Source organism: Petaurus breviceps, unplaced genomic scaffold (genome assembly GCF_028583685.1).
Source record: "Petaurus breviceps papuanus isolate PSGF00001 unplaced genomic scaffold, PetGlider_PUasm1.0 99, whole genome shotgun sequence".
Classification (NCBI taxonomy): Eukaryota; Metazoa; Chordata; class Mammalia; order Diprotodontia; family Petauridae; genus Petaurus; species Petaurus breviceps.
This window is the reverse complement of record NW_027187465.1, coordinates 21,676,836-21,701,427: the sequence shown is the minus strand read 5'-3', so window position 1 is coordinate 21,701,427 and position 24,592 is coordinate 21,676,836. Positions and strand designations below refer to the sequence as shown.

Sequence of the window (24,592 nt, the reverse complement as noted above, 5' to 3'; positions counted from 1 at the left end):
ATCTATCTATCTATCTATCTATCTATCTATCTATCTATCTATCTATCATCTATCTATCTATCATCTATCTATCTATCTATCTATCTATCATCTATCTATCTATCTATCTATCTATCTATCTATCTATCTATCTATCTATCTATCTATCTATCTATCTATCCTATGTTAAAATATTTATAGCACCTCTCTTTGTGGTGGCAAAGAACTGGAAATTGCAGTGGCGCCCATCCATTGGGGAACGGCTGAACAAGTTGTGGTATATGATTGTGAAGGAGTACTACTGTGCTATAAGAAATGATGCACTCGATGATCTTAGAAAAATGTGGAAAGACTTGTACAAAATAATTTTCTCAGTTAAAAAAAAATGAGGCGGGGCGGCCAGGTAGCACAGCGAGTAAGAGCACCAGCTCCAGTGTTGAGAAGACCTGGAGATGGAATCCCGGGCTCAGACATTTAGCACCCACCCAGAAACACCTGGCCGTGTAACCTTGAGCAAGTTACTTAACCCCAATTGCTTAGGGGCGGCCAGGTGGCTCAGCAAGTGAAAGCACTGGCTCCAATGTCGGGATGATCTGGATCAAATCCGGGCTCAGATACTCAGCACCACACCCAGAAATAACTGGCCGTGTAACCTTGAGCAAGTTACTTAACTCCGATTGCTTAAAAAAATAATAATAATTTTTAAAAAATGAGGCAAGGTCCTCAGTTGTGAGGAATCAGGGAGAGGGAGGTGTGGAAGGCTGGAGGGAATAAGAGAAGGTCTGTGGGGAGGGGGATAAAGGGTCAGTTAGGGAGCAGTAAAATGATGTCCTCGATGCCAAAAAGGTAGTGAAGCAGTAACTATCAAAGTTATTTTCTATGTAGCACAGACCCTGGGCTCAGTCTCCCAGCCCACACTCAGACTAGTAGGGTTGGTTCCCAAAAGTAGGGTTCCTCGTGCTCCCCACTAGATTCTAGGGCAACACTGAAGGGTTGGAGGGGGTTCCTAGTAGGCTCATTCTTGAGCCCTCCATCCTGTGTGTTTCCTGTAATATAAATCAACCAGTTACAGTCTCTTCGATATCAGTTGACCAGTGAATAACAATTAGCTTTTACAAAGATCTATTTACTGAAAAGATATACAAAGAACTGAACTACAAAAATGTCCCAGACCAGAAACACTCTTCTCTACCATCTCAGTCCCCATAGACTCTCCATGGGTTCAAACTTAATGTGATGGTCACCAAACATTCTCCCCACCCAGTTTACTTCTGGGACTGGCATAGCCCATTGACGACAAGTCATTACCTTTGCTTATAGGATGTGATTGATTCACTGTTGGGCTGGCTCAAGCAAGTCACTCCTTAGTGCTAGTCTGTCATTGGATTTGGCTGCAGTAGCTACCAGCAGACATTGTCATGGCCTCTAGCTTCTGGACCTCTGATTGTTCTTCCAATTTTCCAAATTCACCTGGTCCATTCTATCTCTGATCCTCATTCATCTAAGATCAGGAAAGAATTTAAAAAAAAAAAAAAAGGAAAAACCCCAGCAAACAGGCAACTCCAAGCATGACTACATGACAGCCTAGAGGGGAGAGAAGGTGACAGGTGGCAGGCCGCCCCAACCCAGAAACACACAGTATTTCTTTTTCCCACTCAAAACCACCAGGGAAAAAAGAAAAGTTTCCTCTGTTCTAGCCTTTTGTAGACAAACTTCCTTCCAGCGCATCACTCATTTAAAAGGTTTTTTGTCACTATACGTGAAGCCCATAGGAAATGGTCAGAGAATATTTGCCCATGCTCTGAAGCAGGGGGAGAAAGGGTCGCTCCCATCACTGTGAATTTACAGAAGCAAGCTTGCTATGCTTCCACATGGATTGGCATCAGGCAGAAAATGTGCTTGCTCTGAGGAACAGATCCTCATTGACCAGTCCTCCTATTACAGCTCTTTTGGTTAAAACAGAAAAGTAGATCAGTGAAACTGATGAGAAAAGGAAGTATCAGAAATAATCTATAAATGTGACCAAACTACACCTGATCACCCACTTAAAGACTCAAATGAGCTATTGCATGCAAAACTTAAGAGTTCTATGAAAAAATCAACCATTATTATAGAATCTTTGCATCTTGGGGGCACAATGGATAGAGCCCTGGAGTCAGGAGGACCTGAGTTCAAATCCAGCCTCAGACACTTAACACTTACTAGCTGTGTGGCCTTGGGTGAGTCACTTCACCCCAAATATCTCAGAAAAAAAAAGAAGTTTGAAGACCTCCAGTGAAGAGATGCCACTAACTCCTAAGTCAACATCAATCATTTATTAAGGGCCTACTATGTGCCAAGCACTGTGCTAAGTGCTGGGGGTGCAAAGAAAGTAAAAAAAAAAACAGTCCCTGACCTCAAGGATCTTACAGTCTTACAGGGGAGAGGATGTGCAAACAACAAGGTACATGCAGGAAGCCTATGGTGTAAGTGGAAAGTCCTCTGAAAAGGAATCCCTAGCAGTGGGGGAGGGGACAGTGGGAGAGTCTCCTGCAGGAGGTGGGATTTTAGCTGAACCTTGAAAAAATTCTGTGAATTCTGGAGTCAAAGATGAGGATGAAGAATGTTCTAGGCATGAGAAACTGCCAATAAAAAGCAACTGAGTTATCTACAGTAACAGCAATATTGTTCAAAGAAAAATTCTGAATGACTAAGTTATTCTGAGTATTATAAATAGTCCAGTCAACTACAAAGGACCTATGAAGGAAGATGCTAGCTACCTCTAGAGAAAGAACTGATAAATAGAAGGATGTATAGTATGGTTTTATATTTTATTATATTAATTATTATTATTATATCATGGTATATAACATTATTATACAATATACTAATATTTAATATTTATTATATTGATATTTATAAATATATTATATAGATGTAGGTATATGTACATACACACATGTATGTATCTGTGTCAAATGTTGGTCTTTTCTAGTGTGGGGTGGGGAGGGAAGGAATAAGACAGTTTGAAAATTAAAATACACAAAAAAATAAATAAAACTAATTTTTTTTTAAAAAAGGAACTTAGCCAGGAAAAAAGTATCTTATGTGAGGAACAGTAAAAAGGCCAATGTGGTCAGACCCTAGAGTCCGTGGAAGGGGGTACCATGTAAGAAAACTTGAAAAAAGTAGGAAAAGGCAGGTTATAAAGGGCTTTAAAAAGCATTTGGAAGCAATAGGGAGCAACTCAAATTTATTGAGTGTGTGTGGGAGGGGGAGGTGTTTCATGTGCTCAGACATGTTCTTTCAGAAAATCACTCTGACGACTGAGTGGAGGTTAGACTTCAGTGGAGAGAGACCAGCAGGGGTTGGGAACCGGTGACCTTCTAGGTCTGCACTTGAACCTTGAGGGTTACATGTGGCCTCGAGGCTGCAAGTTCCTCATTCCTGATAGAGGCAGGGAGACCCATCAGCAGTTAATGCAATAGTCCAGAGGCTAGATAATGAGGGCTTGAAACAGTATAGGGGGCAGAAGGAAAGAATATAAGATTTGAAGGTAGAAATGACAAAACTTGGAAATAGATTGCATTGGGGGGTTGAAAGAGAATGAATAATTGAGGATAACACCAAGGTTTCGAGCCTGGGTGACTGGGAAGATGCTGGTACCCTTGATACCATGTTTCCCCGATAATAAGACACTGTCTTATTAATTTTTTGGACAGAAAAACACCAGAGGGCTTATTTTCAGGGGAGGGCTTATTTTAATGAACATTGACAGCAATTTTAATAAACAGGTAAATGTGAACAAAAAAATGTACCTTTATTCAATAATGAATTCAATAAAGAACAGGATGACACGTTCACTGCTGCAGCTCTGATTGGATGCAGCTCGGAGCGCGGCATGCGTTTCAGGGGGGAGGGACGGTGCATACAGAGGGTACCGTAATGTAGCGTGTAGCACAGGGGATCACCTTCACTACAGTAGCAATCTCAATAGGGCTTATTTTCGGGGGCGCAGGGGATCACCTTCACTACAGTAGCAATCTCAATAGGGCTTATTTTCGGGGGAGGGCTTATTTTAGAGGAATCTTACACAGTAAGGGGAGGGCTTATTTTCGGGATAGGTCTTATTATCGGGGAAACACGGTAGTGATAAGAAAATTCAGAAGATGAGAGGGTTTGGAGGGAAAGATAGTGAGTTCAGTCCTGGTCATGTTGAATTTGCCCTATGTGTGAGACATCCAGTTTGAGATGCCCAAAAAGCAGCTGATGAGTGGTGTTCCAGAAAGAGGCAGCCTATTCTACTCTGAGATAGCTTTGATTAGGAGGAAATTTTTCCTGGTGTCAAGTCTAAATATGCCATTTTTTGTTTTTATTGATATCCTTCTTCTCAATAATAATACATTATTTTGGGCACCAGTGGGGAAGGATTATGGAGCAGACAGAGTCTTCCAGGGACTTCTAACCATCACAACTGCTTAGGAGGTCAGAGAGGATTCTTTTCTGGTGGCCTGGAATTCTGAGAATGTGCCCAGACCTGTCTGGAGTGGGCGTCCCATCTTGCCCATGGCAAATACCAGGGACTTTTCAGGGAGGATGTGGGAGGGAGCAGCCTGCTGTAAGAGTATGCAGCTGAACTGGGTCTTGGATGGTGGAGCATTTTCCTTTTGAACCTGGGGTATGAAATCTTGAGAAGTAACATGGGCTAAGTGGAAAAGTAGCCAGTAGAGTTTAACTTAACATTAAGAATGGAAAACTTCGGAGAGATCGTGTGGGTAAAGTGCTATTGAAATGTTGTCACTGTTGTTTTCTCTTCGTTGTCATGGTCATCAGAATGTTGTCAAGAATCGAAGTCAGGCTCACTTCCCTACAATTTTCATTTCTTGAAATTCCAATCTCTGAGATCTTTTCCAACGCTAATGAGTCTAGCGCTTTGCTCCTCGCTGCCACCAGGGGGCGCCCACGGCCCACTTAAATGAGCCGGAGACTCGGCTCTCCCCGGACTCCCCTGCAGGTCCCCCGGCCGTATCTGGGCTGCACAGCTGGACTGAAGACGTACCCCAGCTCCCGCCCCCGGGGCCCCAGCTGTGTGGGAGGAGGAACGCGGACTTCTGACCTCTAGCCTCAATAACTCCCTGCTTCAGGGACTGACCTTCCACCCGAAGACAGTAGGTGACTGTGAATGCCGGTCAATCAGTATTTATTTATCAATTAGCACTCACTAAATGCCCTCTACTTGCCAGAAACTAGGCTGGATTTGGGGATACAAAGTCAAAAACAAAAAGGCGCTGTCCTGCAGGAGCTTGCACAGGAGAAATAACATACGCATATGTCAGGAAATAGAACGATCTTTGGGGGTTTTTTTGGTTTGGGTTTGGGTTTTTGCACAATACCTGAAATAGTTTTATAAGGGCAGGGAATTCCAAGTGAGGAAAAAATCACCCAACCACGTTGACTGGGTCCCCGACAGATTTATGCTGCATCATCCTGGCAGCACTTTTATACCTCCTTCGTTGACTCGCTGTCCCATTCAAAATAGCCCCTTTTGCAAATCTTTTCATCTCTCCTCCAATTTCCCATAGCTCTCCCTAGCCCTACCCTCTCGGCTGAGAACTTTGCCTCATCTTTTACTGAAAAAACTGAGGCCATTTTCTCTCTTCCTCCTCATTTTATGTCACTCGTAAAATAGCAATAATAATAAAAGAACTAATGTTTATATAGTTCTGCTATGTGTCAGATACTGTGCTGAGGGCTTTATAATTATCATATTTGATCCTCATAACAACCCTGGAAAGTAGGTGTTATAATTATCCCCATTTTACAGTTGAAGACACTGAGGCAAACACAGGTGAAGTGAAGTGCCCAGGGTCACACAGCTAGTAAATGTCTGGGGTGGGATTTGAACTCAGATCTTCCTGACTCCAGGCCCAGCTTTCAGATGCCTCTGACATTCTCTCTTCCACCTCTGTCTCACATGAAGAGATGGCCATTATCCTTGCCAAGGCAAACCCCCTCTGCCTGCAGATGTGACCCCATTCCATCCCATCTTCTCCAGGAGATTGTCTCCTCTATCATTCCCACTCACTTATCTTCACTCTCTCCCTGTCTCCTGGCTCCTTCCCTACTGCCCACAACCTTGTCCATCCTTCCTGCATCCTCAAGAACCTCTCACTCCATCCATCCATCCCTACTTACTATTGTTCTGTATCTCTCCTGCCCTTTCTGGATAAATTTCTTGAGAAGTCCATGTACAATATATGCCCCTGCTTCCTTTCCTCTTACTCTCTTCTTACCTCTGCAGTCTGGCTCCCAACCTAATCATTCAACTGAAACCACTGTCTCCAAAGTCACCAATGATCAGGGAAGTGTCGTGAAAACCTAGAAAGAAGAGAAGAGGGTGATCATCAGTGCCAAAGTCTGCAGAGTCAGGAAGGCAAAGGACCGAGACAAGGTCTCTGCATTTGGCATTTCCGGGACTTTTGGTAGGCTTCTGGGAGACATGCAGTGTAAGATGTCCAACAGGAAGTTGGACATGTGGTACTGGAAGTCAACAGAGAGGTCAGGGCTGGACAAATGTGACCGAGAGGCATCTGCTTAGAGAACATTATTGTTATTGTTTGTCCTTCATCCTAGAAGAGGACCATGACATGAGGAAAACGATGTCGTGACTTGCCAGTGAGCTGGCATTAAGTGAGGCAGGGCTATGTAAGGTCACCAGCCTGGAGCTTTCGCCTCTGGAGCCATCTGGGTCCATTGGCCAGATACAGATCCGTACAACTAGGGATAGTCCCCCACTGGAGTCATGGGAGCTGATGAGATCACCAAGTGAAATCATAAAGAGGGAAAAGGGACAGAGACAGAGCTAGTCTCTTCCCTCTGTTGATTTCCCCCAATTTATCTGTATTTTGTTTGTAGATGGTTGTTTGCATGTTTTCACTCTCATGGGAGCTCCTTTGGGAGCAGGGACTGCTTTGTGCCCTGCCTCTCTGTCCACAGTGCTTAGCACAGTGCCCAACACACCAAAGGTGCTTAATAAATGCTTCTTGATTGACTCTGAAACTTAAAGTCTGAAAGAATTACCTGGAGTATTGAGAAGTTAAATGACTTACCTTACTCACACAGTGAGTATGTATCAGAGACAGGACTTGAACCAGCATCTTCAAGGCCAGCTCCCTATCCACTATACTGACTCACTTGTAGAATATACGCAAATTAATAGAAGGTACTAGCTGCTATTATAAATAATATATAAAGTTGTTATATAAATATCCATCAATCTATCCATTTCTCTCTTCTCTCCCTCTCTTCCTTCTCCCTCCCTCCCTCCTCCTCCTCTCTAACTTCTCCCTCTTCTTCTCTCCCTCTTTCCCTTTCTCTCCCTCTCTCCTCCCTCTCCTTTTTTCCTCCCTCCCTCTCTCTTCCTCCTCCCTCTCTTTCTCTCCCTCTCTCTCTCTTCCCTCTCCTTTCTCTCCCTCTCTCCTTTCCTTTCTCTCTCCTTCCCTTCCTCTCTCCTTCCCCTCCTCTCTCTCCCCGTCTCTCTTTCTTCTCCATCACCTTCTCTCCCTCTCTTCTCCCCTTTCTTTCTCCCTCCCTCTCCTCTCTTCCTCTCCCTTTCTCTCTTTCCTTTCTCTCCCCTCTCCTCTTGCCCTCTCTCTCACCTTCTCTCTTCCCTCCCTCTCTCTTTCCCTTTCCCTATCTCTCTGTCCTTCACCTCCTCTCTCCCTCTCTCTCTTCTCCCTCTCTTTCTCTCTCTTCTCCCTCTCCCTCCCTCCTTCTCTCTCTCTCTCTCTTTCTCTGTCTCTCTCTCCATTTTTCTTCATGTCTTTATGAAATACAAAATCACAGGATCATAGAATTCTCTTGGAAAGGGGCCATCTAATCCAACCGCTCAATTTACAGATGAGGCACATGAAGTCCAGGGAAGGAAGTGACTTGTTTGAGATCCAGCCAATAGTATCGAGGTAGAATCAGAACCCAGGTCTTCCCAATTGCAAGTCCAGCCCTCCATCCAAGTCCCTGTGCCGTTACGTTCGGCATCCCTAACCATCTGACCTCAATTAAATATTGGTTATTGAATTTACTTTGAACTTCATTGCTTTATTGTGTTGGTTTTATTTACATCATTAGAGTTGTTGCATACTGTTCTCTTCATTTATACTTGACTCTTAACTCATGCAAGTCTTTCTGAGTTTCTCTAAATTCTCAATATTTGTGATTTCTTACAGAACTTCTTCTTATTGAATTTCTTACTTAATATTGAATTTTATTGAATATATATTAATTATTAAATTTCTTAATAACAATAGCTGACACTTCTAACAAAAGTGCCATTTCTATGGCACTTTAAGGTTTGAAAAGCACTTTCCATGAAATGATAAAAAAAAATTCTTCAAAAATGTTTTAAAAAAGAAAAGTGCTTTCCATATATTATGTCATTTGATCCCAAACAACTCTAAGAGACAGAGACAGAGGAGAGAGGGAGAAGAGTGGGGGGGGGAGGGAGAAAGACAGAGAGAGAGAGAGAGAGAGAGAGAGAGAGAGAGAGAGAGAGAGAGAGGCTATGACATGCCATAGCTAACAAGTGTCTAGGGCAAAATTCCCTCCATCTCAGGTTTCCCTGACCCCAGGTTCCCACATTCTACCCACTAGGACCCCAAACTCTGCCATTACATTTAAATGTGTGTTCAGCCAGTCCCCAATCTAAGGAGATTCATTTTGTTTATAGCATTTTATTACCACATAAAATGCTAAGTGGCAGTAAAACGAGTCTTTTGGTGTTTCAGGGACCTTTATTTTGTCCTTAGCTTCCTTGGAATATGTGCCCTGTCCTGGGATTGCTGGGTCAAGGAGTGGGGGGTGTATTTTTCTGAAGGAACAAACTTTCCTGTTCTCCATATAGTATTTTGCTCCAGTGAGAGACTTGATTTCTGATCCTCAGATACTTACTAAGTGTGTGATCCTCCATTAATTACTTCATCTCTCTGTGCCTCAGTTTCCCAAACTGTAAATGGATCAATAATGCCTACTTTGTGTAGAGAATCAAATTCAACAAAGTACAGAGCATTTAAATATTATTTATTATAATCATAATTACCACCAGGCCGACTCCACTTTATCCCTCTCCCTAAGGAGTCCTCTCTTAACTCTGGACCCATGCATGTGGTCAGACAAGTCCTGGTCCAGTCCTGATCTTTCCCTCTTGTCCTCAGTTTCCTCATCTGTAAAATAAGAGGGGTTAGAATAGATGGACTAGGTCCTTTGCAGACCTAAACCTACAATCCTGCATGTATGGGATCAGCACATTCTTTGTTTTTCATCAGGCCGGCTTGGGATGGGGACACAGAAGGGAAATCGATTTCCCAGGTTCTCTGGCCTGTTTCTCCATTGCTGCTGCCTCCCCTGGAGAACCCACTTAAGCTACTTAACAGCTCAGCTTCAGTAACCTACTTTCCTACCTGGCAGGAGCCCAAGTGGGAAAAAAATTGTTCCGGTTATCCTTAGCAAATACCACAGCAAGGTCATGTTCTTCCCCGGGAAGCTAGGGGCCCCATCAGCCAGATGTGGAGAAAACTCTGAGCTGCTTTCTTCCCTGGAATTCTGACTCACTTATTACTGTTGTTAATTACAGCTTATGTGACCTTAGACAAGTCACTTCTCTTCTTTGGGCTTCAGTTACCTCTTCTGTAAAAAGAGGGCTTTGGACTAAATGATCTTTCAAATTCCTTCCAGTTCTAAGTCCTAGGAATCTTTCAGCCTCCATCTGTACCTCCCTTTTGGTATTTAACATGTTCTCCCTTGATATACTTATTCCCACCTAAAAGCTGTCAGGTCACTGAAGGTAGGGCTTGTGTCTTAAATTGTTTTGTATCTTCCACAATCTAGCTTCTCTCTGCCCATAGGAATGGTTCAGTAAATAGGCCTTGATTTAAAGGGAAGGCCCAGAGCTGGGAGGAATCTCAGAAATGGTCTAGGACAATTCTACTGCTTTATAGGGGGAAACTGAAAACAAAACAAAACAATAAAAAAAAGTGAGTCTCAAAGAAGCACACAGTAGGTGGCATCCCAATATCCTGGAACCCAATAGCCAGCTGCCTAGTCCTATGTACTTTGCAGTTTGTCAATTAATGAGAAGACTTGAAGAGGCCATACTAGCTGTCTTTTATTTGAAAAATCATTAGGAAGGGGGATGAGCTTTATGCTGTTTAGCCCCAAAAGAAAGAACAATGGGTAGAAGTCACCAAAAGGCAAATTTAGGCATGTCAGGAAAAACTACCTAAAAACTAGGAGTATTCCAAAGTGGAATGGATTACCCTGGAAGCAATGTGTCCCTTGTCACTGGTGATCTTCAAGCAGAGACTAGAAATGTTGTCAAGGGGATACCTGGTCAGGTATACCTTGGGACAGGTATATAAATGTCAGCTATAACTATTCTCATCTTTAAGGCAGAGCCATTGTCTAAGACTACTGTACCATTCAAATACTAAACATAGACTGGATCAGCCTCCATCAAGTAGGCTGGACACTAACCCAGGAGACCATTAACCAGAGGGTTTGAATGATTTACCCAAGGTCACACAGCCAAGAAGGCAGCATCAAATATTGACCCTACATCCTCTAACTCTAAGCATACCTTCTGTGAGAGCTTCTTCTCCATCATGACTAAGGAAGATGACCAAAGTGAGAGCCACCTAGGCAGCTAGGTGGCATAAAGGGCTAGACTCAGGGCTAGAACAGACCTGGGTTCAAATCCTGCCTCAGCACTCACCAGCTATGTGATCAAGGGCAGGTCACTTAACTTCTCCCAGCCTCAGTTTCCTGATCTGTAAAATGGAGGATAATAATAGCACCCTACTTCCCAAGATTGTTGGGAGGATCAAATGACCTCTCAATCAATAAACCTCTATTAATAGCCTACTATGTACCAAGCACTAAGCACTAGAGGCAAAAAGACAATCTGAGATAACATTTGTAAACTATTTTGCAAATCTTTAAGTGCTACTTAAACGCAATCTGGAAAAGTGGAAGACCAGTCAAGGAACCACCTTGGCCGGCAGAAAGGACACTGAACATGGAGCCAGGAAAGACTCAGATACAAATCCTACCTGAGTAAATCACCTAAATCCTCCAGATTCCAGCTTCCTCAGATGGCGAAAAGGAAGGGCATTAATGACCAGGGTTTGAGGACCTCTGCAAGAGCATACAATTCTCATTCAGGAGGGCTCATTTCCCAAGGACCCAACCATCTTTTCTGCCTTTTCCAAGAATCCTGGATGGCAGTTTTATGGCACCCTGACATCTTAAATAGTGACCACAGCCTGGCTGCAGTGAGAATGGAATTCTCTGGGGATGGGAATTCCCATTCCTTTAGACCCAGAATTCTAGGAGAAAGGGAAGGAAACAGGACAAGATTAAAAGATATCGGGCTGGGATAGAGGTGGGGGGAGGGGAGCACAGGATGTGCTGGAGTTGGGGGAGCCTTTATCGTAAACTCTTGGAGGCAAGAATGTCTTTTGTTTTGTTTCTGGGGCCTCACTGCCTTACATAGATCCTGGCACACAGTAAGTGCTTAATTAATATTTCTTGGTTGATTGATTGGTTGCCCGAGGTCATACTACTCATTGGAACCTGAGGTGAGTTTTCGAGGGGGAGAGTGGAGATAGACTTCAGATAGCATTTAAGGGATACCTACCAAGTGGTCTCCTCCAGCTTTTTACCTGTGGTGTGATACCTCCAGCAGAGAATAGAGCAGTTGTATTATCTCTAACTTTCAAGTGGGAAATGAGATGCTGCAATGTACTTTGTGTTTGTCTAAGGCCAAGTGGCCACTTTAGTAACTTTAGTTCTGTGTCTTGAAAATGTGACCTAAGAGATGTTTAGTGCTGATTCAAAAGTAAATTGACTATGCTATGGGCATGAAAGATCTTAGGGCCGAATGTAATGGGAATGTAAATTTAAAGATCTTCCCTGCCCCTAGGCTAAAGTGCACCTGGAGCCTGGGGTGGGAGGCTTGTTTTTCTGTAGATACTTCTTGATTGGCCAGTGAGTCAATAAGGTTGTTACATTCTCTGAGCCAGGAGAAGGCTATGTAAGCCCTGGTGTGTAGCTTTGTTTTGGGGCTCACTTTGAGAAGTGTTCTGTGATTTGATCTGGATTCTGGGAAGCCGTTATCCAGGCTTTGAAAACCAGATGTTGAAACCCAGATGTTGATTGGGTATGGATTTAATAGTTGGACAGTTTGAAAGCTATCTACTTGATCTGTTTCTGTCTTGATAATTCTGTCTGTATATTCTGAAGTTCAGGGTGCTGACCTTTTTCTCCTGAACAAGGTAAACGATACATGTTTGACTGATTAAAGTAAGCTTGTTAACGCATTTTGAGTTGCTTTCCTTTATCAAAGCAGATCTAAGAACCTGTGCTGGCAGCCACCCTGGGGACGCTGGGGTGCTTGCTACTACAGATGCCAGAGAAAACAGTCCTTGTTTGCCCAGAATCAGCTAGGGCCAGCAATTGAAGCCAGGCAGACCCAGCTCCATTGCTGAGATCCCACATTTCCCTAAGGTAGACAAGGAGCAGCAAGTTTATAGCCCTGACCTCTTAACATTTCCCTTTTCTGGAGTTACAGGGAAAGCTGGAGGTCCCTGCTTGGTAGAGTCCCAGTTTTTACAAAGAATTCAGTGGCAGGAACACTGAATTTTGTAGTTGGAAGACCTGGATCCCAATCTAGACACTGTCACTTACCAACCTCTGTGGCCTTGGGAGAGTCATTGCATATTACTTAGAAAGTGACAGCCTCAGTTTCCTCAACTGTAAAACAAAGGGACTTTTTAAAAATGACAATTCTAAAATTGAATATTGTGCAATTATAATAAACAAACTTGACCTCAGACAAAGGGTGAGAAATGGTACTTCCCACCCTTAATTTTGCAGGTGTAGGGGGCTGTGGGTATAAAATATTGCATACACTATCTGATAAGATTGATATGTAAAGTCGGTTTGGTTGGTTTATTCATTTATTTTTTATAAGAGATGACTGGTTATATAGGAGAGTGAGGAGGGATAAATTTTAGAAATGAAGGTGATGTAAAAACAAAAGATAATAAAAATAAGGTAGAAAAACGAATAAAATGGTATGTACTAAATGATGTCTAAGGTTCCTGCCAGCTCTAAAACTGTGTGGTGCTATGGAAAGAGTGCTCAGTGTCAAGTACTAGGACCTGAGTTCAAATTCTAGCTCTTCCATTCACTGCCTTTGTGACCTAAGTAGGGTGAGTAATTAACATCTCACGTTTGCAGTTTCTTCGACTGAAAATAGTCAGTTGGCCTATAAGCATTTATTAAGTACCTACTATGTGCCATTCACTGTGTTAAGCTCTAGGGATACAAAAAGAGGCAAAAATATAGTCCCTGCCCTCAAAGAGCTTACAGTCTAAGGGGGGTAGACAATAAGCAAACACATGCACACAAGCTATAGACAGCATAAATAGATCAATCAATAAACATTTCTTAAGCACCTGCTGTTCCACAGGCATTGTGTTAAGCCCTGGGGACACAAAAAGAGGCAAAAGAGAGTCACTACTCTCCAGGAGCTTACAGTCTAATGAGGGAGACAAGGAAACAAAGGTATACACACAAGCTATAGATAGGACAAACAGGAGATAATAAACCAAAGAGAAGGCATTTGAATGAAGAGGGCTTGGGAAAGACTTCCTGTAGAAGGTGGGATTTTCATTGGGACGTGAAGGAATCCAAGGACCATGATGGACTAGAGTGAGCAGATGGTTTAGACAGGCAGATTCAACAACAGCTAGTCCAGACCTGAGATGCTGAGGGCCTGCATTAGGGTGGGGGCAGTGCCGGAGGAGAGAAGAGCGAAAATTTGAGAGATGCTGCAAAGGGAAAATTGACAGGCTGGGGTGAGAAGCTGAAAGTGATAGCTAGGTTTCCAGTCCGAAGGAGTGGGAGAATGAATGATGATGCCCTCTAGAGTAATAGGGAAGTCTGAGTTTTGGACACATTTCGTTTAAGACGGCAACTGGATGTATGAAAGGTGGCTGGAGATAGGAGACAGGAGGTCAGCAGAGAAGTTAGGGCAGAATAAACAGATTTAAGAATCATCAAATAAGGAGGTTTAACTAGACCTGTGATTTTATTACTGTAGGGAGCACTCAGTGGGGCAACACCCTGCTCAACACAGCCCATCACCTCCGTGACTTAAGGTCTAAAAGAGCCCCCCCAGGGCACCGAGTGGTTCAGTGACTGACCCAGGGTCACCCAGCAGAGGGGAAATCTGAACTGGAGTGTTTCCTGTTGCCTTCTAATTTTTGAAACTTGGTCATACATGTATTAGGAAAAGAATTCCTATACCAGGGATGGGGAACCTGCCGCCTCATGGCCATATGTGGCTCTCTAGGTCCTCAAGGGAGGCCCTTTGACTGAATCCAAACTTCACAGAACAAATCCCCATAATAAAAGAATTTGTTCTGTAAAATTTGGACTCAGTCAAAAGGTCACACTTGAGGACCTAGAAGGCCACATGTGTCCTCGAGGCCTCAGGTTCCCCACTCCTGGACTAGACTAAGATTCCCTACTAGTCAGGGATTCTTACCCTTTTGTGTCCTGGCCCTCTTGGGCAGCTTCTGGACCCCTTCTCAAAATCATGTTTTTAAAAGCATAAAATAAAATGCATGCACATGGAATAAATGCAAAGGGGCCCCCTTGGGACTGTTTGATTCCTGAGGCAGGAGGATAAGTAGAAATCTCTGAGGGGAAGGAAATCCATGTAGAGAAAGTAGGAATTTGAACTTTGAACCCCAGGTGCTCTGCTCTACCCCAGGCCCTCGCATATTGTCACAATTTGTCACAAAGTCAAAGAATTCTGTTCTTTGGCTTGGAGAAATGATGCTATCTCAGATCCAGAGTTGGAAAGGTCTTTGAGGTAATCTACTCCAACACCACGGTTTTACAGGAGAAGAAACAGGATCTGAGAAAGCAAGTGACTTGCCCAAGGTCACATAAGCAGTTAATACCAGGCCAGGAACAGCCCAACACAGTGCTAGGCTAGAGGTGAGTGGTCAGGCCTGAGAGGCCATCATTTCTGTCTTTGTATGCCCAGTGCCTGGTGCTTAACAAATGCTTTTTGGTTGGTTAAAAAATTGATTACAGGCTCACAAGATTTGGGGCCTAGGAAGACCTAGGAAGTCACCTAGAGTCCGACCCCTTATTTTACAGAGGTTGAAAGGGAGATTTCTTTCAGCTAAGTGACTTTCCAAAGGTCACACAGGGATTAGAATTCCATTCTAGATCCCCCAAACCCAACGATTTTTCTGCAGTTGACCGAAGCCCCTCATCCCCCACCCCTACTGCTTCGGGCCAAGGCCCACTTCTCCCACAGGAGAGCAGTAAATTCTTGAGCACTGGGTCTGGGTCTGGGGCAGCCCTTCGAGAAGGTGCCGTCCCCAGTGCAGGGGGCGGAGAAGGGCCTGGGTAAAACGATTAGTGCCGTCCCCAGTGCAGGGGGCGGAGAAGGGCCTGGGTAAAACGATCTGGGTCAAGCCCTCCAGGGATCTCTGTATAGACTAGATGTGGGGATCGGGGCATCGGGAGGAAGCTGACGGGGGTGGGGAGCAAGGTCAATATTGCAGGCAAGCTCTGAGTTGGGGCCGCTGGAACAAAGCTGAAGAGGTAGGGTGTTCCAGGACAGACCCTCAGGAGAACTCTCGGTGGGGCGCCAGGGACCGAAGCTTGGGCAGGCGGTCTTCACCCTGCGAGAAGGATCGGGTGCTGAGTCTCGGGGACAACATTTGGAAGGTGGGGATCGTGGAGGGTGAGGATCAGGGAGGTCTTGTGGCATAGCCCTGCGCTTAGGTCCCTTCAGATCCTACGCACATGCCACCGGGAGGCTTCCCTGTCCCTCGAAGTGACTTGAGAGAGACTCAAAAACGAAAATGAAAGTGGCCGCACAGTGTGCGGGGTGTTCGGCAGGTCCTTGGGAAGCATCTGGACCTTCCCTGGGCTCCACTCAGTCGCATCTCCTCCCCCACCTCTGGGACGCTCTGGGGCAGTGGGTGCCCCAGACGCCAAACCAGGAAGGCGGCCCCTGGGAGGGGCAGGTGTGGGGCGCTCCCCCTAATCTGCTGCTCCCAAACACAACCCTTGCCCAGAACTGCAGAGCCCCAGACTTGTAAGTCGGGGCTCCAGCCCTTCCCCTGCAAGCTAATTCTCTCCCTAACCCGGGGGAACCAAATTTCCTCCATTTGGAAAGTTTTCCAACTTTTCCGCCGCCTGGAAAAGACAGGGGAAATTATCTTCAGTTTTCCTATCTGTTTACAAGTTGGACTACCCCCAGGAGAATGTAAGCTCATTGAAGACCGAGGCTAGTTTTTAATTATTTCTGGATCTCTCCCCCTTCTCTCCCCTCTCCCCCCCCATCGGGGCATATTTAGCGGAGCAAAATAAATGCTCGTGGAATTGCTTGGGCCTGGCCCTGCAGGGGGCGCTTGAAGGCAGTGCAGAATGCGGTTGAGGACAGCTGCGCGCACAGGCTACACCCCCCCCCCCCCCCCCGCCTGACACTATCTCCCTTCCCCCCAGGGGAGCATCCCCACTTACCCAGGCAGCCTTCGTGAGTGCCTTCCTCCCAAGAGCGTCCATGGAGACCTTGCCATGTGCCCGGCACTGGGTGAGGCGCCCGGGAGGAAAACACAAGGTAGAAGACACCACCCCTACTGAGGGGAAATTTAAAAATCTCCCGGGGAGAGAAGACTGGCACGTCTGAGAAGGGCACGTCTGTGTCCTGATACCAAGCAGGGCTTAGTAAGTGCTCTAAGACAATAGAGAGTGAGCTGGGAGTGTGGCTGCAGGGGTGAGGAAAACTCGTTCCCGAGACAGGGAGGGCTGGGAAGGAAGAATCTAGACGGCCTTGCTGGAGCAAAGGTTCTAGGTAGGGGAAGAGGAGACTACGGATGGACTAGATTGTGTAGGGCTCTGAAGGCCGGTCGAAGGACTTCGGCTAAGTTATTTCCTCTATACATGGAAAAGTGAGTAGCGGGTTCCACAAACATTTATTATGCACCAACCGTGTGCGAGGCATTGGGAAAGGAGCAAGGATCGGGACTCCAGCTCTGACATTCCATCAGCTGTATGTCAACCTGCCCTTCCCTGGGCCTCAGTTTTCTTATCTGTGGAAAATGGAATTCTGGCATTCCTTCCAGTGCGACATATGTGAGACTCGTTAGGTTTGCTTGTGTTGGGTTAGAAGCAGCCCCAATCCGGACGAGCGGCACTTGGAGCCAGGCGCCGCGGGTGGTTGCAGGGAGGGGGCGGTGACTCAATGGTTTCTCAGGGCCCAGGGGCCCTGGCACGTGTTCCAAGGGGACCTTGGGGGTGTGGGTGGGCTGGGGGCAGCCTTCGGTGGAGGGAGCCGGGCACACTCCCAAACCCCGCCCCCCAGGGTGAGTGAAGGGAAGTAGGGAAGTGCTGCGGGAAGCCGGGGTCCTTGGCCCTGCGGATCCTAACCCCTCGGGGTGACCTAGTCTCGCGAAGGAGGCGTAGGCGCCAGTCCAAACTCCTCCCCTCCGGCCCCGAGCCCCAGGGAATCCGCTTCTGCCTCCTGTGTTGGCTAGGCTTCTCGGTCTGGGGTGCGAACCCGCACTGACCCCCCCTCCAGCCCCAGCGCGCCCCAAATCCGAGCCCGTAACCGCTGGCAGGGGAGGGGACATGGCGCGCCTGGCACACACCCCCTGCCGTCCTCCTGGCCTCTAGTCCCTCGGAGTAATGATCCTTTTTACGTAACCGGCGGGAGGGAGCGAGGGAGGGACCGAGGGAGGGACAGACAGGGAGGCATGGGCTCCGCTGCCGGAGCCGCCGCCACTGCTGCCTCCTGCTCCTTCCCTCGTCCTCTCCGCCTTCCTCTGAGCTCCCGGCCCGAGCGAGGGCTCAGTCCAGGCCGCTGTTCGCGGCCAGCTCCGACGCCGCTCGCGGCCGGGTCCCGCCTGGCCCCCAGCAAAGTTTGCTTGGCCCCGGGGCTCATCTTCAACTGTCAAGCGCTGTCAGCGGAAATGATGAGACCTTGGCCATTTTCCGAGTCCGGGTTTCCTTCCTGAGCCCGATGTGAGAGTGTGAGTGTGTGTGTGTTTGTGTGCGCGCGAGTGTGTGTTGTGTGTATGTGTATGTGTGTGCGTGTGTGAGGAGAGAGAGAGAGAGAGAGAGAGCGCGCTTAGGGGGCAACTGGATTTTGGAGAGTGAGAGAAGATACGGGTGACAAGTGAGACCATGGACCGGCTACACCCCCACGGCTTCTCTCTCAGGTAAGGCTCCCCAAACCTGGCTCCTAGAGAGAAGTCCGCCTCGGGGGGACAGGGAAGACAAGAGGTACGTGGGATTGATGCCCCCAAGGTGGTGGGCACTCCCTCATCTGCTTGTGCCCAGCCTCAGCTCTCTGAGCCCTCCGTTTTCGCTCTTTTCTCCCCCTGACCCCTAGCTAGGTTGCTGCGGCTGGCCAGTGCGCTCTGACTTGGGAACGAACCCCATTCCTCTCTTTCGCCCACCCACCCACCCACGTGTTACAGCCCCAGGGCAAGGGCGGAAGGGGTTTGCAAACCGGTGGGGGGGGGGGCGCGGGGGGGTTTTGAAGGGACTGATGGGTTCCGGGAGGGGGGGGGGGCACTGTCTTTTTAAACACCCCCCCCCCATCCTGAATCCCTGGGGTGAGGGAGGTAAGCTGACCAAGTCTTGGCAAAAGGGTCAGTCCGTGGCTCGGGGAGAAGGCTGTTTGTTGGGTGTGCTGTTGGGAAGAGGGAGTCTTCCCTGCCGTGAGTTTCTAGAAAGTGAAAGTATAGTCTGCCGGCCCCCGGGGACATTCAACTAGACTGGGGAGGCTGGGGGGAGCTCCGGTTTCTTATCCTATGCCCCTTCTCCTTTTGACAAGGAGATAAATCTGGGGTGAGGGAATAGAATGGGACCCTGTTCGGCAGACCCTCCGCTCTTCCTCCACTCAACCACCCTTCCCAATTCTCTTCCGTACTCCAAGCACCTTTGTAGGAGTGGTAGCCTTGGAGAGGAGACCCCAAGAAAGAAAGTCCTTGGGACTAGCAGCCCCTCGGTGGAGCCCACCCCCACCAAGCGCACCTGAACTATTTTCCCCAGGATCCACCCACTTTTCCAAAACCTAATTGACAGCTGCGTCTCTCAGGGCAGGTTGGGCTGCCTGTGGATCAGGGTATGTTACCGAAGGTGTTTCCCCAGGAGAGAACGTGGGAGAAGGTTGTCAAAAGCTTTTGGTCATTCCCCACAGAGTGGGGTGTTTTAGGTGACTGTCGTATGTCTCTCAGAAATCCCCTCCTGCCAGTCTTGGTGTGTTTGGGGAGGAAGGGGCTGGGGACATTTGAGGATTTGAGGAACTTGGAGCGGGGGCCGATCATCATCGAAGTCCGGGTGCATCTTCCTGATTACCGTATTTCCTTGTTTCTCTTCCCCATCCTCTTTTGACGTTCTCCCACCCTTCCCCTCCTATCCCTACCGCCACTCCCTCCCACCTCCCCCACCCTCCAGCCCAGAGATAGTAGAGGAGGGAGGTTTGGGTACCCAGGCACCTAAATGTTTGCTGACAGACTGCCTGACTGCTGGGCCTCAAGAAGAGGAAGGGGGAGTCCCTAGAGTGTCTTGGATCAGCCTAGAGGAAGAACAGGCACTCTACTGAAAGATCTTATCTCTCTGTCTTTTGTAGTCTGAGCCTGTAAAACTTGACTTTGGAGTCAAAGACCCAATACTGTCTGCCATTTAAAAGCTGGGCAACATTGAGCAAGTCTGGGACTCAGTTTCCTCATTTTGTAAAATGAGGAAACTGGATTAGATGTTTTCCAAGGTCCCTTCAGGTCTAAACCTAGGATCCTGTACTCTTCCCTTCCAATTCCCCGAATCCCAGGATTGGAGGGGGCCCCTCCCCACAGCTGCCACTGATGGGGAATCAAACCAGCATTATTTGACTGGGCCATCCCTCACTGGGGACGTTTAAGGGAACACAGATGAGGCTTTAAACATTTCAGTCTCGGGGGTGGCTAGGTGCACCGGCCATAGAGCACCAGCTCTGGAGTCAGGAAGATCTGAGTTTAAATCCCGCCTCAGAAACTTAACACAAAAACTAGCTGTGTGACCTTGGACACTTAGCCCCAATTGCCCTAAAAAAAAACACACATTTCAGTCCCAGGATGGCAAGGGAGATGGGTGCCCTATCCCTGTGGACCCCACAGGAATCCTGGAATATCTCCCAGAGCAGAAATTTAAATTCTGGGCCTCTGATAAAAATTGCAGAGGATTTCCCTCTCTCTCAAATACTTTCAGAGTGCCTTATAGACGAGGGAGCAAGACAGTACCCTCCTTTCAAAGTCCTTCAGGACTGCTTTGGAGGGAGCCTTTATTGTGGCATCTTGGTCCAAACGGGGGTTCTGGACAGAGGTAAAAGGTGGCATCCCCCCACCTTCCTATTTATAGTCATATAAATTCATAGGATTTAGAGCTGGGAGGAGCCATAGTGTAATTAATGGGGTATTGGGCTTGGGCTCAAGAAGACCTGTGTTCAGATACCACCTTTGATGTTTGTGTGACCTTGGACAAGTCACTCACCTCACTGAGTCTTTTTTCCTCCATAAAATGGGAGGCTAAGACTGGGTGCCCTTAAAGGTCCCCTCCAACTCTGTACCTCTCTGGGCTCCTCTTTCCTCATCTCTAAAATGAGGGGCTTGGCCTAAAGGGCCTCGGAGTTCCCCTGGGAGTAGGCTGGAAGGGACAGCAAATTGGCCCTCATTTTACAGAGGAGGAAACTGAGGCCCAGAGACTTGGTCTGGTTCTCATAGAGTATGGTGTAAGGTGGTAGCAGAGCTGGGGTTTGAATCTAGGTTCTGCATTTCTGACCTCCTGGGTGTTAGGAAAGGGAGAGGGGGGAAGAGGAGGGGTTTTTATCCCAATGACTTACAAAGGAGAGGCCCTGTGGTGGGATGGAGAGAGCCCTGGATCTGTGGAGGTGGAGACCCTGGGTTCTAGTTTTCAGTCAACTAAATGTGATCCTGAGTTACTCGTTTCCCTTCTCTGGGCCTCAGTTTCCTCATTTGTAAAATGAAGGGGTTAGGTGTCATAGAACTGGGAACAATAGGTAGAAATTGCAAAGATGAAAATTGTAAGCAAAGTCTTCCTAAAAGTGATGAGGGCTGCCCAAAAGGGAACTCTAGAAGGAATGGGTTCCCCATCACCAGAAGTATTCAAACAGGGATTGAATTACCACTGGAATTGTAGGGATTCTTTTGCAGGTATGGGTTAGCCTCGATGGCACCTGGGATCTCTCTCAATTTTGAAGTTCCCTGATGCTCTGATTAGGTGATCTCCAAGATCCCATTGATATCTAAAGCAGCCTGCTGTATGCCAGGCTCTGTGGGAGGTGGTTCGATGACTGTGAAAGCAGATACAGATTCTATTGAGATTGAATTTAATAAATTATAAATCCATGATCTTTAGTGTGTGGTGGTCCTGTGGCCCCTTCAAATTCCAAATCCCATGGTCCTCTAGTGAAGCAGGTTAGAATGGGGCGGGGCAGGTAGGTAGAAAGCCAGTCTCTGGTACAGAGACCAACCTTGAAATGAAACAAATAGATGAAAGGTTTGGAAGTTATTTCTGACCCAATAGCCGGTGTGGTATATGCCTGACCTGAAAATCTGAATCAACTTGGGTTAGAATATCGTCTCTAAACCCTAATTTTCAGCTGTGTGACCCTGAGCTATACTTCTCTGTTTCTGAGTCTGGCTGGCACCAACCTCTGGGGGGTATTTGGGGAGCAAATGAAACAATGAATATGAAGTGCTTTATAAACTTTTAAAGCACTATGTCAATGTTAGTCATTATTATCATTATGTTATAGCTATAACAAAGAATGATGGTAGGCAGGGGGAGCTGGTGGATGGCTACGGATTCCTAGAATCTTAGGAAGAAATGCCTTGGGCTCCCAGGATCTGGGAAAGAAAAGTGTCCTATCCTGTGCTCTGAATTAGGTCTGTTTCCCTTCTCTGTTCTCACATCTCCCTTTTCTTCCCCAAAATATACTGTGGAGTATCCCTCCAGGGGCTTGGGCTCAGTGCTTTTTCCTATAAATATAAATTTCTTTAAAAAAAATCAAAATATAGCAGAGCTTGGCCAAATTTATTCAAGTTGGCTCCCTGAAGTTGACAGTTTCCAGATGGCATTGCTGCCAACTTAGCACTCCTTGGACCTCCTGCCTGTCCTGACTTGGTGCCAGGGTACCCTGACATTTGAATGAGCTGGGGCAAGACTGCCTCTCCTGGAGAGCTCCCTGGCCTTGGAAGAGCTGATAGGTAGCATTCAGGGGCTGTGTTTTTTTGGGTACCCTTACACTGCTCTTCTGCCTGACCTGGTGGCAGCGGGGGCATGATCTGCCTGATGGCAGACTGGGAGGGTTTTGGCATGGGCAAAAGGAATGCCCCAGAGGTCTGGCTGGGAGCTGGTCAAAGTCAGACAAGCTGGCAGGCAGGGGGTACTCAGTGCCAGCTATAATTCTCTTGCCACCAGTATCCTTTGAAAAGTGGCCAAGGGTAGACACATTGTTAGGGAATGAGGGCGTCCCAGGTTGGCATGAGGTTGTGAAATGGGAACACTGCCCTTACGGCTTAATCTGACCCAGGTCCCTTTGATGTTCCAGACTTTATAGAGAGTATTATCTCCAAACATTTGGCTATTCAAAGGAGAGACCCCAAAGGTGAACCCTATCCTAGATTCCCAGAACTAGGACTTTTATTTCATTTCCTGGCAAACTCCTATCTTACTTGGTTGCCTGGGTCTTCAAAACAGAAACTGTTACCATGTGGTAGGGATGGACAAACAGTATGTCACCCCTGCTTTACATGGGGGGGGGCAGAGTCATAGAAACCTAGACAGGTCAGACAGAGCTGGGATGGGAAGGAGCAGGAAAAGGGAGGTGAGGAGAGAAGCGACTTAGGAAAGAACAAGGGAATGGGAGCAGGTGGACAAGTCACTCCAGGGAGTGGCTTTTTTTTTTCTTAAGGAATAATCTGGTCTTTGCCAGATTCTCTTGCCAGAGGAGGCTCATCCTTCCCCAGAAGATCCTCATTCCCCTTTCCCCTGAGGACCTGGGAAGGGAAGTGACTCCTTTTGGGTCAAGCAGTGAGTCAGGATCTAATTGAACTCAGGAGTCTGAGTTCCCAGGCTCATGGGCCTTCTGGAGGCCCTGGGTACTGGGACTGAGTCAGTGCCCCTCTGTGTCAGTGACCATCCAGGCAGAAGGGCCACCCAGATGACACATGAGGGTGGGGTGATCGAAGGCCAGCCTAGGTCATGTGGCTGCCTGCCTGCATGCAGAGTTAGCCCCAGGCCAGTTCCAGAATGGAAACACCAGTGGAGCTCCCTCTGGTTCCCCACATGTCACTGCTTTTGAGGGACCTGGGTGGGAAAGAGGAGGTTGACCAGGTGACCCCTTCCTGGACATAGATTTCTCCCTACAGACTCCAGGATGGTATGTGGATATTTGGGGTACCTGACCTTGGGCCAGGTCCTTTCCTGTTCTGGGTCTCAGTTTCCCCAACTGTAAAATCAAAGGGATTGTATTACATGGTTTCTAAGATTCCTTCCAGCTCTAATTCCAGTGAGGGGGTGAGAGGATAGAAGGATATGGAAGCATGAGGAGAATATTTTCTGGAGGCAGTGTGGTACAGTGGACAGGACAATGCATGAATCCCTCCTCTGACCTTTTATCTCTGGTGATCCTGGGCAAGGTTCTTGGACTCTCTGAACCTTATTTCTAAGACCAGGAGAGGCAGCAAAGTGTATTGGAGAGAGCCAGGCTCCATCAGAGTAAGAAAGACTTGGTCTCAAATCTCACCTCTGACCCATACTGGTTGTGTGACCCTGGGCAAGTCCCTTAACCTTTCTGTGCTCTAAGTCAGAGGCATGGGAGTGCATGATTCAAATGTAATTGGGAAATATTTAATAAAATAAAATTACAATAGAACATATATAATGCTGATATGTGGTTTTCTAAGTCAATATGAGAGGACTTAGGTGGCCCCTTTTGGATGTGAATTTGAGAGAGTTGTTCTAGGCAGCTCTGTAAATTGAAGAGGTGCTGATCCACATTGGAACTCACCACATTCCTCCTGGGGAAAGGGAGTCTTCTTACCTGGTAGCTCCCCCTAGCCCTAAAATGAGCATAAGTAAAAGTCATGGGACTGCTTTGAGCCTCAATTTCCTCATCTGTAATATAGGGATGATAATACTAACTACTTTAGAGAGCTTCTGTGAGGCTTAAAATTACGCATGTGAAATCTTCATCACTTTTTAAGGATCAGGGATTTAGAGCAGGAAGGGCCTTTAGATGCTATCAGGTCACAGATAAGGAGATGGAGGCTGAAATTGCTTAAGGGACGTCTTGCCTGGGCTGGTAAATGTCTCTAGTGGGATTTGAACTCAGGTTTTCCCAATCCCAAGCCTGGCCATCTCTACTTTACTGCACTACTCAGCTGCCCCAGGGGGAAGACAGGAGGTTCATAGAGTTTAGGAGGCTCAGCCAAGGGTTCGAAGGAAATCTGGACCAGCTTCACTGAGCTGGCAGGACCCTGGA

At 47.0% G+C, this 24,592-nt stretch overlaps 1 protein-coding gene across 7 annotated transcripts in view; it reads left to right on the top strand.

The window, feature by feature from the left end:
* SH2B3 (SH2B adaptor protein 3) overlaps nucleotides 1-24,592 on the top strand; it is a 123,469-nt gene that overhangs the window by 7,269 nt on the left and 91,608 nt on the right. For 2 of the 7 annotated variants that reach the window (XM_069081477.1, XM_069081476.1), the window contains exon 1: nucleotides 16,538-16,663. The exons of 1 other annotated variant lie outside the window; for it this stretch is intronic. In XM_069081477.1, the coding sequence (XP_068937578.1) occupies nucleotides 16,607-16,663 (57 nt within the window). In that variant the 5' untranslated portion in view covers nucleotides 16,538-16,606. Of the gene's footprint in view, nucleotides 1-16,537; nucleotides 16,771-16,792; nucleotides 16,995-17,423; nucleotides 18,328-24,592 lie in introns of those variants that run through there. 4 more of the 7 variants (XM_069081479.1, XM_069081482.1, XM_069081480.1 and 1 more) reach the window with 4 other exon arrangements.